General features: G+C 41.2%; 1 protein-coding gene across 1 annotated transcript; it reads left to right on the top strand.

Moving 5' to 3' along the window:
• Nucleotides 1-7,792: 7,792 nt before the first annotated feature.
• PPP1R3C (protein phosphatase 1 regulatory subunit 3C) lies at nt 7,793-12,381 on the top strand. Its single transcript, XM_039230178.1, has 2 exons — nt 7,793-7,887; nt 9,918-12,381. Exons 1-2 carry the CDS (start codon nt 7,874-7,876, stop codon nt 10,855-10,857), a joined length of 954 nt encoding a protein of 317 aa, XP_039086109.1. The 5' UTR covers nt 7,793-7,873; the 3' UTR covers nt 10,858-12,381.
• The last annotated feature ends 571 nt before the right edge of the window (nt 12,382-12,952 follow it).

The following is a 12,952-nucleotide window of genomic DNA, read 5'->3' as shown; positions in this document are numbered from 1 at the left end:
CCAGACACTAGATGACAGAGCAGAAAAATATCTGTCTCTAAACAAAATGAGCCTGGTGAATAAATTGTGGTTAGACAGAGAGCTGCTGCATCCCATGGGCTTTCTGAGTTTGCAAGCAAAGAATCATAATGCAGAGTCACAATGATTCAGAATGCTAAGATTTAGCAAAATACGGGACTTAAACTGAAGGCTGCACACCCCAGCCCAGACAGAACACTGAGAACGTGTCCAGAGCATCAGACCCACTTAGCACAGATGAACCCAGTAGCCATGTCCACAAAGGGACTTATCCAGCTCCTTTTTAAAAAAAAATTTAAAGTGTTTATTTATTTGAGAGAGTGAGAGAGAATTCATGCCTATGGGGGAGGGGCAGGGAGAGAGCATCCTAAGCCAGCTCGGAGTAGTCAGCACAGAGCTCATGTGGGGCTCAATCTCATGAACTGTGAGATCATGACCTGAGTGGAAATCAAGAGTCAGATGCCCACTCAGGCATCCCTCTAGCTTTTTAGAAAGGGGGAAGTAGAGATAGGGAAGAATAGAACTTAGGAGTATACACTGTATCAGTTCTCTCTTACTGAATAGGTTCAGTCCTTGCCCCAGTGCATTCTATAAGCCTGGAGTTAAAAAGAAAATTCTCCAAGTCACAAAAATGACAGTGCCCAGAGCAAGTTGAATCAGGCTGGTAGTCTTCTTGCAGAATTCCCTTTGGAGGTGTCTTTTTTTTAAAAATTTTTAATGTTTATTTTTGGGAGAGAGAGAGACAGACAGAAACACAGCATGAGTGGGGGAGGGGTGGAAAGAGGGAGACACAGAATCTGAAACAGGCTCCAGGCTCCGACCTGTCAGCACAGAGCCCAACATGGGGCTCGAACCAAAGAACCATGAGATCATGACCTGAGCCAAAGTCGGTTGCTTAACCGACTGAGCCACCCAGGTGCCCCTGGAGCTGTCTTATTTGTGCATGTTACCGTGAAGTCCCCCTTCATAGGGGCATGAACTAAAAACAATTTCTTGTACATATCCTTCCATTCCCCCCGCCCCCCAAAATGGGCCTAGCCGCCCAATTATTGAACAATCAATTCTTCTTTTCCTTTCATTAGAAATGCCCACCTGTAATATATATTAAATTCTCATATGTTTAGTAGGTCCAGTTATGGACTCTTTAATCTCATTGATCTGATTCTTTTTTTTCCATGTGCCAAATGATTATTTATTTACTTTCATTTTTTTTATTGAGGCATAATTGACATAAACATTGTATTAGTTTCAGGTGTACAATATAATGATTTGATAATTGTATATATTATAAAATGACTACAGTAGGTCTAGTTAATATCCATGACCACACATAGTTAAAATTTTTTTCCTTCTAATGAGAACTTTTAAGATTTACTTTCAGGGGCGCCTGGGTGGCTCAGTCGGTTGAGCGTCCACCTTCAGCTCAGGTAATGATCTCATAGTCCCCTGAGTCCGAGTCCCGCGTCTGGCTCTGTGCTGACAGCTCAGAGCCTGGAGCCTGCTTCAGATTCGGTGTCTCCCTCTTTCTCTGCCCCTCCCCCGCTCATGCTCTGTCTGTCTCAAAAAAAAAATTAAAATATTAAAAAAAATGTACTTTCAGCAACTTTCAAATATACAATATAGTAGTATTAACTATAGTTACCATGCTGTACATTATATCCCCATGACTTATTTTTATAACTAGAAGCTTGTATCTTTTGACCACCTTCACCTATTTCTCTCATCCCCCACTCCTCACCTTTGGTAATCACCAATTTGTTCTTTGAATCTATGAGCTCTGTTTTTTTTCATTTTTTGACTCCACATATAAGCAAGGTCATCCAGTATTTGTCATTTTCTGTCTGACTTATTGACTTATTTCACTTAACATAACACCCTCAAGGTCCACCCACATTGCCACAAATGACAGGATTTCATTATTTTTATGGCCGAATAATATTCTGCTGTATGTATGTGTGTGTATGAAATAATTTATCCATCTTTATTCATCCGCACTTTGGTTGTTTTCTTATCTTGGCTAGTGTGAGTGCTGCTGCAATGAACATGAGGGTGCAGATATCTTTTTGAGTTAGTGTTTTCTTTTTTTTTTTTTTACAAATAGTTTATTGTCAAATTAGTTTCCACATAACACTCAGTGCTCATCCCCACAAGTGCCCTCCTCCATGCCCATCCCCCCTCCCCCCCACATCCATCAGTCCTCAGTTTTTGTCAGCATTCAAGAGTCTCTCATGGTTTGCCTCTCTCCCTTTCCCCCACCATTTCCGCCCTTCTTCTCCCCCTTGTTCCTCCATCAAGTTCCTCCTAATCCTCCTATACGTGCAAACATATGATATTTGTCCTTCTCTGCCGAGTTAGTGTTTTCATTTTGTTTGGGTAAATACTTGAAAAACAGAATTGTCGAATTGTATGGTAGTTCTATTTTTAATATTTTGAGGGACTTCCACACTGTTTTCCCTAGTAGCTGCACCAATTCACATTCCCACCAACAATGCACAGAGTTCCCTTTGCTCCACATCCTCACCAGCAGGTGTGAGCTCACATCTTACTGTGGTTTTGATTTGCATTTCCCTGATGATGTTGAGCACCTTTTTGTGTACCTTTTGGCTGTTTGTATGTCTTCTTTGAAAAAATGTCTATTTGGATTCTCAGCCCATTTTTTAGAGTGTTTTTGTTTTGTTTTTTTTTTTGCTGTTGTTTTGTTCTTTACTATTGAGTTGTATAAGTTCTACCTATGTTTTGAATATTAACCCATTATCAGATATACATCATATTTGCAAATATTTTCTCTCATTAGGTGGGCTGCCTTTTCATTTCATTCATTTCCTTTGCAGTGCAGAACCTTTTTAGTTCAGTGTGGTCTCACTTGTTTATTTTTGCTTTTGTTGCCTTTGCTTTTGGTGTCAAATCCAAAACCAAAAATTATTTCCAAGACTGATGTCAAGAGGCTTACTGTGTTTTCTTCTAGAAGTTTTATAGTCTTATATTCAAGCCTTTAATCCATTTTGAGTTAATTTTTGTACATGGTGTAAGAAGGTGGTCCAGTTCAGCCTTTTATATGTAGCTGTCCAGTTTTCCCAGCACCATTTATTGTAGACACTGTCCCTTCCCCATTGTGTATTCTTGGCTTCTTTGTCATGAATTAATTGACCATATATATGTAGGCTTATCCCTTGTCTCTCTTTTCTGTTCTATTGATCCATGTACCTGTTTTATGCCAGTACCGTACTGTTTTGATTACTATAGTGTAAGGTAGTTTGAAATCAAGGAGTGTAATGCCTCCACCTTTGTTCTTTCTCAAGATTACTTTGGCTATTTGCTGTTTTTTTTTTTTTTTTGTGGTTCAACACTAATTTTAGGATTGGCCTATTTCTGTGAAAAATGCCATTGGAATTTTGAGAGGGGTTGTACTGAATCTGTAGGTTGCTTTGGGTAGTATGAACATTTTAACAAAATTAATTCTTCCAATCCATGAGCATGGAATATATTTCCATTTTTTGGTATCTTCTTCAATTTCTTTCATTAGTGTTTTATAGGTTTCACTGTACTGCTCTTTCATCTCTTTGGATAAAGTTATTCTTAGGTATCTTATTCTTTTTGATATAATTATAAATGGGATTGCTTTCTTAATTTCTCTTTCTAGTAGTTTGTTACTATTGTTAGTTTATCATTATTGTGTAAAAATGCAACAGATTTTTGCATATTGATTTTGTACCCTGCAACTTTATTAGTTCTTTTTAAAATTTTTTTAATGTTTTATTTATTTCTGAGAGAGAGAGAGAGAAAGAGAGAGAGAGAGAGAGAGAGTGTGTGTGAGCAGGGGAGGGTCAGAGAGAGAGGCTCTGAAGCAGGCTCCAGGCTCTGAGCTAGTTGTCAGCACAGAGCCTGACACAGGGCTTGAACCCACGAACTGTGAGATCATGACTTGAACCGAAGTCAGACGCCTAACCGACTGAGCCACCCAGTGCCCCTTAATTTATTAGTTCTAACAGTTTTTTGTGTGAAGTCTTTGGGGACTTTCTACATATACTATCATGTTATCTGCAAATAGGTATAGTATTATTTCTTCCTTTCTGATTTGGATTCCCTTTATTTTGATCGGATTCTTTTTTTTAAAGTTTATTTATTTTTGACAGAGAGAGAGAGAGAGAGCGAGCACACATGAGGGGCAGAGAGAGAGGAGAAAGAGGGAGAAAAAGAGAATCCCAAGCACAATCCACGCTGCCAGCACAGAGCCCAATCCAGGGCTCAAACCACTGTGAGATCATGACCCCAGCTGACACCAAGAGTCAGATGCTCAACCAACTGAGCCACTCAGCACCCCTATTTTGATCGGATTCCTCATTTATGCACCAATACGAAATTTGAAAAACACTAATCTTTAATACATTTTTAGCTACTAGGGCTAGTATGTCATTATTTTTTCAGAATATTCCTTCTAATTTTGAGGTTTCTTATGCTGACATTTCCTATTTAGTACATTTTGTCTAGTTCCTATGCTTCCTCAGCACAACTCGTCCCATCGCCCATCTTCCATAATATTCATATTCAAAATGCTCTTCAGTAGTGACTTAAAGTTTTTCCCTCCATAGGTCCTTTCTGACAGGTTTTTCTTCACCCCAATCCTTGAATGAATATGGAGAACCTGAAGCAATCTGGAGATGTCACCATCAGCACAAGGAATGATTTCTCCTTTACACTTAGATTGTTATTTCATTCTTTGCTCATTTCATTGTTTTGCACTCACATCTCTAATTTTCTTCAAGGCAGTCTAGGAGATTTTCTTTTTATTTTAACAGTTAAGGTTCTCTTTCCTTTGACCCTTCCCGCAATGTACCCTCAGGCTAGAGTGCTCACATCCGGCCAAATTACTCTCTCTGCAGTCACAATACATGTTCTGGTCCTCTTTGGCCATCCTGGCCTCTAGAGGCCTCTCCTTTCTCTCAAGTCCTAATGTACATATAACAAATGTATATAATGTTCATATGACCCATTTTCCACTTAGCCAGCCTGGTATGGTTACTGGTCTTTTTACTGTATATCCTTCTTCCCAAGACATTAGAGAGGCCAAGTGCATTCTCTTTTATTTGTTCCCTTCTTCTTCTTCATCTCACCTGTGATACCACACATAACTGAGGTGGTGTCTTGAACTTTCTTTAACCATTTTAACCACTGTTTCTTTAACCACTGTTGCCGTTGGCAACAACAATTGCACCTTCACACCTGCACCCAGATTGTTCTCTTACAGGGAAGTTTGAAAATTGGGGTATGAGGTGAATCCAGTTTAGAGGCTTATTCAGTATTGACTCCTCTTTGGAGAGAGCCTGTTTTCTGGATTTCTATTTTAAGCACTTCAGAGAGATGGCTTTCATGGCATGAGCCAGCACCAGGGGGCAGGAGAGAAGGCAGCATGAATGGAAACAAGCACAAACTCAAAAGGACTGTGTGAGTAAATGGTATAAGAATGTGAAAGCCTCCAACACAGTTCTTGGTACCTAGTAGTATCTAGTAGTCTAGTAGGTAGACTATATAGGTTAGTTGAATGTGGAAGTTTTAAGGTCCTTTAAAAATGATTTCTTGGTTACAGAAAAAGTCCCTGTTCATTGTAGAAAAATTTAAAAATACAAAGAAACAAAATGACAAAGAACATTGTAATTACTCATCCAAAAATAAGCCCTGTTAACATTTGGGTAGAACATATTCTATTTTCTATGTTATCCACATTTTCCCTCTAAAATGGAATCACAATACAGTCTTATTATTTTGTTTCTCTGTAACTTTAACTGGCAACACCCACTTTTTTAGTTCAATGTGTGATCACGAGTAGAGGCACAAACTCTGTCCAATGCTCCTGTTTGGGCTCTCACCTAACCAGTCCTGGCAAGCAGCTCAGCTTCTTTGAGTTTTAGATTCTTCATCTCAGTTGGGGGAGGGGTGGGGGAGACTTGGAGAAAAGAAAAGAAGAAAGACTTTGAAGCCAGTGATACCTAAGGCACCTTCTACTCTCATCATTCTAACTGTTGATGGGTAATGAAAGGAAGTCACTCTGGTGCAGTGGTTGTTGGCCTGGCACCAGCCAATCTAATCCCAGCTTTATTTATGAGATTCTGGGCAGATTTCTTGACCTCTCAGTGCCTCAGTTTCCTTATATCTCAAATGGGATTAATAACACACCATTTAGGGTTGTTCTGGGAAATAAATAGCTAAGGCACATAAAACACTTAAAATGAGTGTTTGGAACATAGTACAGGCCCAGCAAGCAGGAGCTATTGATTAGTAAAACAGCTCAGGCACTGGCCACCCGGGCAACGGAATAAAAACTAAACTGAGGGAGAGGGTATTGATTTAAGAACTACCAGGGGTTGAACACACGCGCTGGGCACTGTGCTGAGTTTTCTCATCAGCACAGTCTTATGTAATCCTTGGAACAATTTCACTATCTCTACTTGAACTGTGAGAAATTTGAGGCTGAAACTTACCGAGATTCATGTAGCTTGTGAGTGTCAAACCCAAAGACTATGCCACCTTCAGTTAGTTTTGGTTCCATGGAGGGTCTAGAAGATCGGCTACTAGCTGGATGTTTCCTTCTTAAATTCAAACCCAAGCTTTATGGACTTTCTGGGGTGATACTCAGCATGGGTGTCTTTCTCTTTACTCTAGTAACTATTTTAACAATTCCAGTGTTTGAAGGTAATTTAAAAGACACAGGGATTTTTTTTTTTTACATTTTACATTGTACATTTTGTACATTTTAATTGACTAGTGGATATCGAAGTTAATAGAAGAGACCTAGGATGTGGGTTTTATAAAAATAATTTAAACTCGACTTAGACATTTAATTTTATGGTTGTAACTGATGGCCTAAAAACTCCATAAACTAAACAAAGCAACTGGTTTGGGACAGTCATTAAATTTACAGGGTGATATTTTAACATTTTGGTTTCCACCTCACTGCCAAAGGACGTCAGAACTCAGTTGAGGGATTTGGATTGAACACTGGCTCTGTGGCTGACCGACCGCAGGAGGAAAAAAGACCTATTTCACTTCTGGCTTTAGTTTTCTCTTCCAGGGAGAAAAACTGAAGAATAGATCTAAATACAACGTGCCTTTTAATTAAATGCCACGCCACCGTTCTAAGCGTCTATTATTAATAGACGTGTGCTTTATTAACATTTGTTTAGAGAAGTTGGTAATTCCTAGCAGCCTTAGTCCACTCTGTGATGAATTTTTGTATTTTCCTTAATTAAAAAAAAAAATGCAGCCAACCTCTGATTGCTTTGGCTAAAGGTGAGGGAGAAAATGAGTGGATGGACCAAGCAGTGAACAGTATAAACATTTCGAATATTGTATACATTTGGAAGGAGCCACAACTCTCCGTGCTTGGGTTTAACTGTGTACAGACGCCTAAAAACGAAAAAGGCATCCCCTTGCCTGCAGTCTCGCCGAGCTGGCGCCCCAGCCCGGGTGAGATTTGCCGCTCTCCTCCCTGGCTTGCACCCGCTACGTGCTTCCCGGTGCGGCCTCTACGCCCCCCTCGCCCGGGGTTCGCATTACCCGGCTGGGTCCAGCTGCTGGCCGAGTCCCGGAGCACTCCCCTGCGCGCCTCTGCGGTCACGTTCCCCGGGCGAGGGCTCGCGCCCTAGCCGGGTGCTGGTTGGTCGCGGCGCGGGGCCAGTCGCCCGGTGATTGGCGCGAGGGACCGGTTCACGTGGTCCGCAGCAGATAAGCGGCCACTCCCGCGTCGCAGCCGCAATCGGTCGGGGCCACAGCCGGAGCTGAGACTGCGGAGGAGCGGGATCCGAACTTGTGCAGGCAGCGGAGAGCCGGCTTTCGCGGGCCGCCGTCGCCTCTCTGCCTAATGAGCTGCACCAGGTAGGTTCACTGCAGACTCCCTGCCCCAGAGCAGAGGGGAGCGCACAGCTACAGGGAGGTTGGGCTGCGTCGTCTTTCGGGCATCACTGCTAATGGAGACCCCGGAGGATGGCTAGCTGGCTGAAGGCTGAGTTGAATCTTGTCCCAGGGAAACCTCGCAGGGGTGGGGATGTGCTCTGTGCTAATTAGGCAAAGCTCATTTTGGTAGTAAGCATCCCCAAACAGAAACTCTTAACGTGAGTCAGCTTTAGTTCTGATTCTCTTTTGGATTCCGACTGTTATCTCTTGATCCCGCACGAATGTCCCAAGCGCTGGGGCAGCTTGTGGGAACAGCACCCTAACATTGTTGGTTGGGTAGCTGAGCCTGGAGGAAAAACTGCAGTAAGATGTTTTGCATTCATTCGTCCTTCTCCACCCTTCTCATCACGGTTTGCCATAGTGAACTCAGCCTTGTGGAGTTTGAGCAAATGATGAGTTTTTAACTCTTGGCCAGGACTTAAAATTCCAGGGAAATTGCCAAATTCTAAAACTGTATTTCTATAAGTGCAAAAAGTGAAAATACAAAACAAAACCCCAAGACAAAAAACCTTCCACAAAACTACTTTAAATAGCGCCTCTAGACATAACTCACTTAGCAGAAGACTTCTCTAAAAATCCTGCCTGTTAACTATTATTAGACTCACAAATATAGCTTTAGCCTTGATTTGTTTGTTCTAAGTTTGTAAGTTTTCCAGAAAAATCAGAGGACTAATAAATTCTGTGAATGTTCTTTTATTATCCATTTTGTGTTAATGACCAGTTGCCTATGTGCTTAGAGCTGCAATCAAGAGTTACTGAAGCCAGATTGAGAAATGTCATATGTAGTACAAAAGCCTCCTATCTGTAAGGATAGGAAAAGGGAAAAATATCCACAAGCTTGGCAATATGTATGGAGGGCTAAAGGCCAGGAAAAAACTCGATGGGCACTTCTTAATTTAATACTGCTGAGCATAGTTATGTTTAAAATTTTAAATAGCTTTATTATCTTGCTAGTTATAAATATCCGTTGCCAAACACTAGAAAATACCAAAAAAGTACAAAGATGAAAATAGATCACCAATGACCCTACTGGCCAGAGATAAGTAACTTTTTGGTGTATTTCCTATTAAGTTTTTTATAAGTTCATATATATATTAAAAACACTCCAATTGTCAGGTAATCAGCTTTTCCCACTTAAATGTGGATATGTCATAAATATCCCTCTATATGAAATATAGATGATGTGAATATAGATATGTGACATACACTTCTTTAAGTGCATGAATTGCTGACTTGCATTTCGGTTGATTATTTGTGTAAACTGAGGAAGAACATGATAAAGTGCATAGAAAATCCTCCGACTCCATTCTTTCTAGCCTTCTCACTTTCAAAAATGTTCCATGAGAATTTTATTGCCATTTTGTTTCTTTTCAAGGGGATTACCTTTCCAGAGAAGTGTAATCAATTTAACAGCAAACTCAGCAGAGCAGCCAGAGGTAGCAGAGTCTGGAACCATGGTTCTGGAACCTGTCTGGTCATTAGAATCACCTGGGAAGCTTTAAGAATCTCTATCCTCCCTGTGGATGGGTTCTGCCTCACTGGCTGTTAAGTCCCAGGACATTAAAGAAAAAGAAAGAAAACGAACTCGATCTCTAGGCCATTGTGACTAGACAGGTTTGGGACCCACTGGGTCAGAACAGAGCAAATGGTTCTTAGAGCTGTATTAGAGATTATCACATCCAGCCCTTTTATTTCTCAGATGGGGATACTGAGACCCTCAAGTGTTTTAAGCAGTTAACCCATGGCCTTGTAGTCAGTCAAGGGCATGGCCAGACATGGGATGCAAATCTGATCGTCTAATATTGTTTTCTTTTACTACATATGATCGCACATCCCTGATATTTACTGCACTTGTATGGTTTAATCAATATAAAAATAGTACATATATATTTGAGACCAGGGGAAGAGCATTCTAGATCCAGGTGATAACCCCTCTTCTTTTTGTATTCCAGAATGATCCAGGTTTTAGATCCACGGCCTTTGACAAGTTCAGTCATGCCAGTGGATGTGGCCATGAGGCTCTGCTTGGCTCATTCGCCACCCCTGAAGAGTTTCCTGGGACCTTATGATGACCTCCAACGAAGAAATTTTGTGAACAAATTAAAGCCTCTGAAACCATGTCTCAATATAAAACAGGAAGCCAAATCACAGAATGAGTGGAAGCGTTCACACGAGCAAGGCAAGAAGCGAGTTGTATTTGCTGACTCCAAGGGGCTCTCTCTCACAGCCATTCACGTCTTCTCGGACCTCCCAGAGGAACCAGTGTGGGATCTTCAGTTTGATCTCTTGGACCTTAATGATATCTCTTCTGGCTTAAAACTCCATGAGGAGAAGAACTTGATTTTAGATTTTCCCCAGCCTTCAACTGATTACTTAAGTTTTCGGAACCACTTTCAGAAGAATTTTGTCTGTCTGGAGAACTGCTCTTTGCAAGAGCGAACAGTGGCTGGAACTGTGAAAGTGAAAAACATTAGCTTTGAGAAGAAGGTTCAGATTCGTATCACTTTTGATACCTGGAAAAGCTACACCGATGTGGACTGTGTCTACATGAAAAATGTGTATGGTGGCTCAGATAGTGACACCTTCTCGTTTGCCATTGACTTACCCTCCATCATTCCAACTGAGGAGAAAATTGAGTTCTGCATTTCTTACCATGCTAATGGGCAGGTCTTCTGGGACAACAATGAGTGTCAGAATTATAGAATTGTCCATGTGCAATGGAAACCTGATGGTGTGCAGACACAGATGGCATCTCAGGACTCTGCATTCCACCAGGTGCCCCCCAAGACCGAGTCTGAGTCATCCATCTTTGGCAGTCCGAGGCTGGCCAGTGGGCTATTCCCAGAATGGCAGAGCTGGGGGAGAATGGAGAACTTGGCCTCTTACCGATGATTAAGTAACCTGGTGACTGGCTTTGACCTGGCATATTTCCCATGTAATTCTAGGTCTATATTGCTCAATATTAGGAAGTCTTTGCTACTTTCCTTCAGTAGGTTTAGTTTTGAGCTTCTGAGACCTGGCTATGAAAAGATAGCCACTTGAGAATTTAGTGTTGGGGTCTCTATAATGATACTGCCCAATTTTGCTTTGGAGGATCAAGTAACAGCCTGGAACCCTATTTTTGTAAAAGCAATACTGTTCCAATGCCCTTTCTCCTTCCCTCTCAATTCACTAGCTTTCATGTTGGGCAAGGAAAGGTTGAGAAAGGACAGCTGATGGTGATGGGAAGCTGTGTTAATGGTATGAGGAATGTCTAAAAAATGCACACAAAGGGCTCTGCAGCTCATCAGAGGAAGAGCGGGAGGTCTGGTATTTTGCTATTGGTGAGAAAATGTAAGGTTATTTTGTATTTTTAAGTTGGTTTTACAGTTCTCTCCTAAGGAAATAATTTGTAGAGATGGAGGAGAGATCCCATCTTAGATCTTCTTGTGGAGAAAAACCAAACAAACTTTAGGGATGTTGAGTGGTATTGGGGAAAGGTGAATGAATTATAACTTGGGAGAATCAAGATTTTAAATGAAGCCTTTCTTTTCAAACATGATTTATGAGAAAGCATGATTTGGGGAAAGTTGAAGCAAATCTGGCTTTGCAGTCCTTTGCAGTTATAGGTGATCTTGTTTGTGATCAAGGCATCATGCTCAGATTCTCAGTACAAAATGCTGCTTAACCAAAACCCCATACCATCATCAATGGTTAACACCTTCTGGGGATCCTGTCATGTTAAGGATAGCTCTTTGCAAGTACCTTGATAAAGCCTGAATATTGTGTTGTTCCCAAATATCTGAAGGGTCATCTGATAACTCTTGAGTGTTTGACTTTATAAGAAGGTCCACTCTGTACACTGGCATTACTTTTGCAATACTGTTGTATCTTTTGGGAGTGTTGTCAGTGTACACAACTTGCGTCCTTCATATTGAAGGTGATTCATTTTTCTGCCACACTTTTTCGATGTGATGTTGGAAATGAGGACTGACACTGATTCTCAATTCATGAATCTAGTACCTTGCACATACAAGTAGCAATGTATTTTTTGCCTATATTTGTCTTGTTGTTTTAAGTCTTTCTACCAATTTCTCTGAAGTAAAAAAAATTTTTTTTAATGGCTGTGAATTGTTTGGATGTGTTGTAATATGCTTGTTTGGGGTGTGCATAAATCCATTCTGTAAGATCCTAACAACAGGAGTCCTTGAACGTTGGCTTTTGTCAACGTGCACATCCATTGAGAGGTATTCAGAGAATGCAGTTAATTTTAACACGTGTGATCTGCCGTGCTGGACAAGTACTATTGGAATAACTCTGCTGTGACAATATTTGAGGCTTGGCTAGCACCCACACTTTTTCTACTCTAAATATTTCACTCTCCTATAGCTATCCTTTGTGAACTTCTCACTTGAAGAATAAAAGTGTTTGATATAAGATCTGATTATGTTTTCTTTCCCAAAGTCACAGCTAAGTCAAATAAGAAACCATCAACTGAGATTCTCCTGTTTTGTGTAAGAACAACTGAGCAAAGATAGTTTGGACTGGGTACTGGACTCACCTGAGGGTATTCACATGGTTGCAGTCTCAATAGTGAGGTCACTTCCTACGACCTGACCACTAGGGCTAGGGTCCAGGGGCAGTGACTTTAGCTGCTGTGACTGTCCCCCTGACTGTCCCCATTTGTGTTTACTGCTCATCACACACACTCTGCTGGGTCAGGGTTCTCTTGGGGGCTGCTTCTCAGCTTTAAAATTGGAGAGGACATTGTACAGGAAGAGCTGGAGTGGCTTTTACTTTGTCAGCTCCGCACTTTCCTGAAGGGGCAAAGCTCGGAGCTGCACAGAGGGCACAGTGGGCATTGGTCCTGGACTGAGAGGAGAAGCTCCTTGCAGTGAGAGGCAGGAGGTCTGCGAAACTTAGTTGTAGTTCTAGTTCTTGTGTAAAATTCCAGAAAGGACTTCTGCATGGGCTATCTTAAACTCAAGGTGAAACAAACAACCAACCT

Source organism: Hyaena hyaena, unplaced genomic scaffold (assembly GCF_003009895.1).
Source record: "Hyaena hyaena isolate Hyena2069 unplaced genomic scaffold, ASM300989v1 scaffold_44, whole genome shotgun sequence".
Classification (NCBI taxonomy): domain Eukaryota; kingdom Metazoa; phylum Chordata; class Mammalia; order Carnivora; family Hyaenidae; genus Hyaena; species Hyaena hyaena.
The sequence above is the reverse complement of the archived record's forward strand: the minus strand, read 5'-3'. Positions and strand labels throughout refer to the sequence as shown.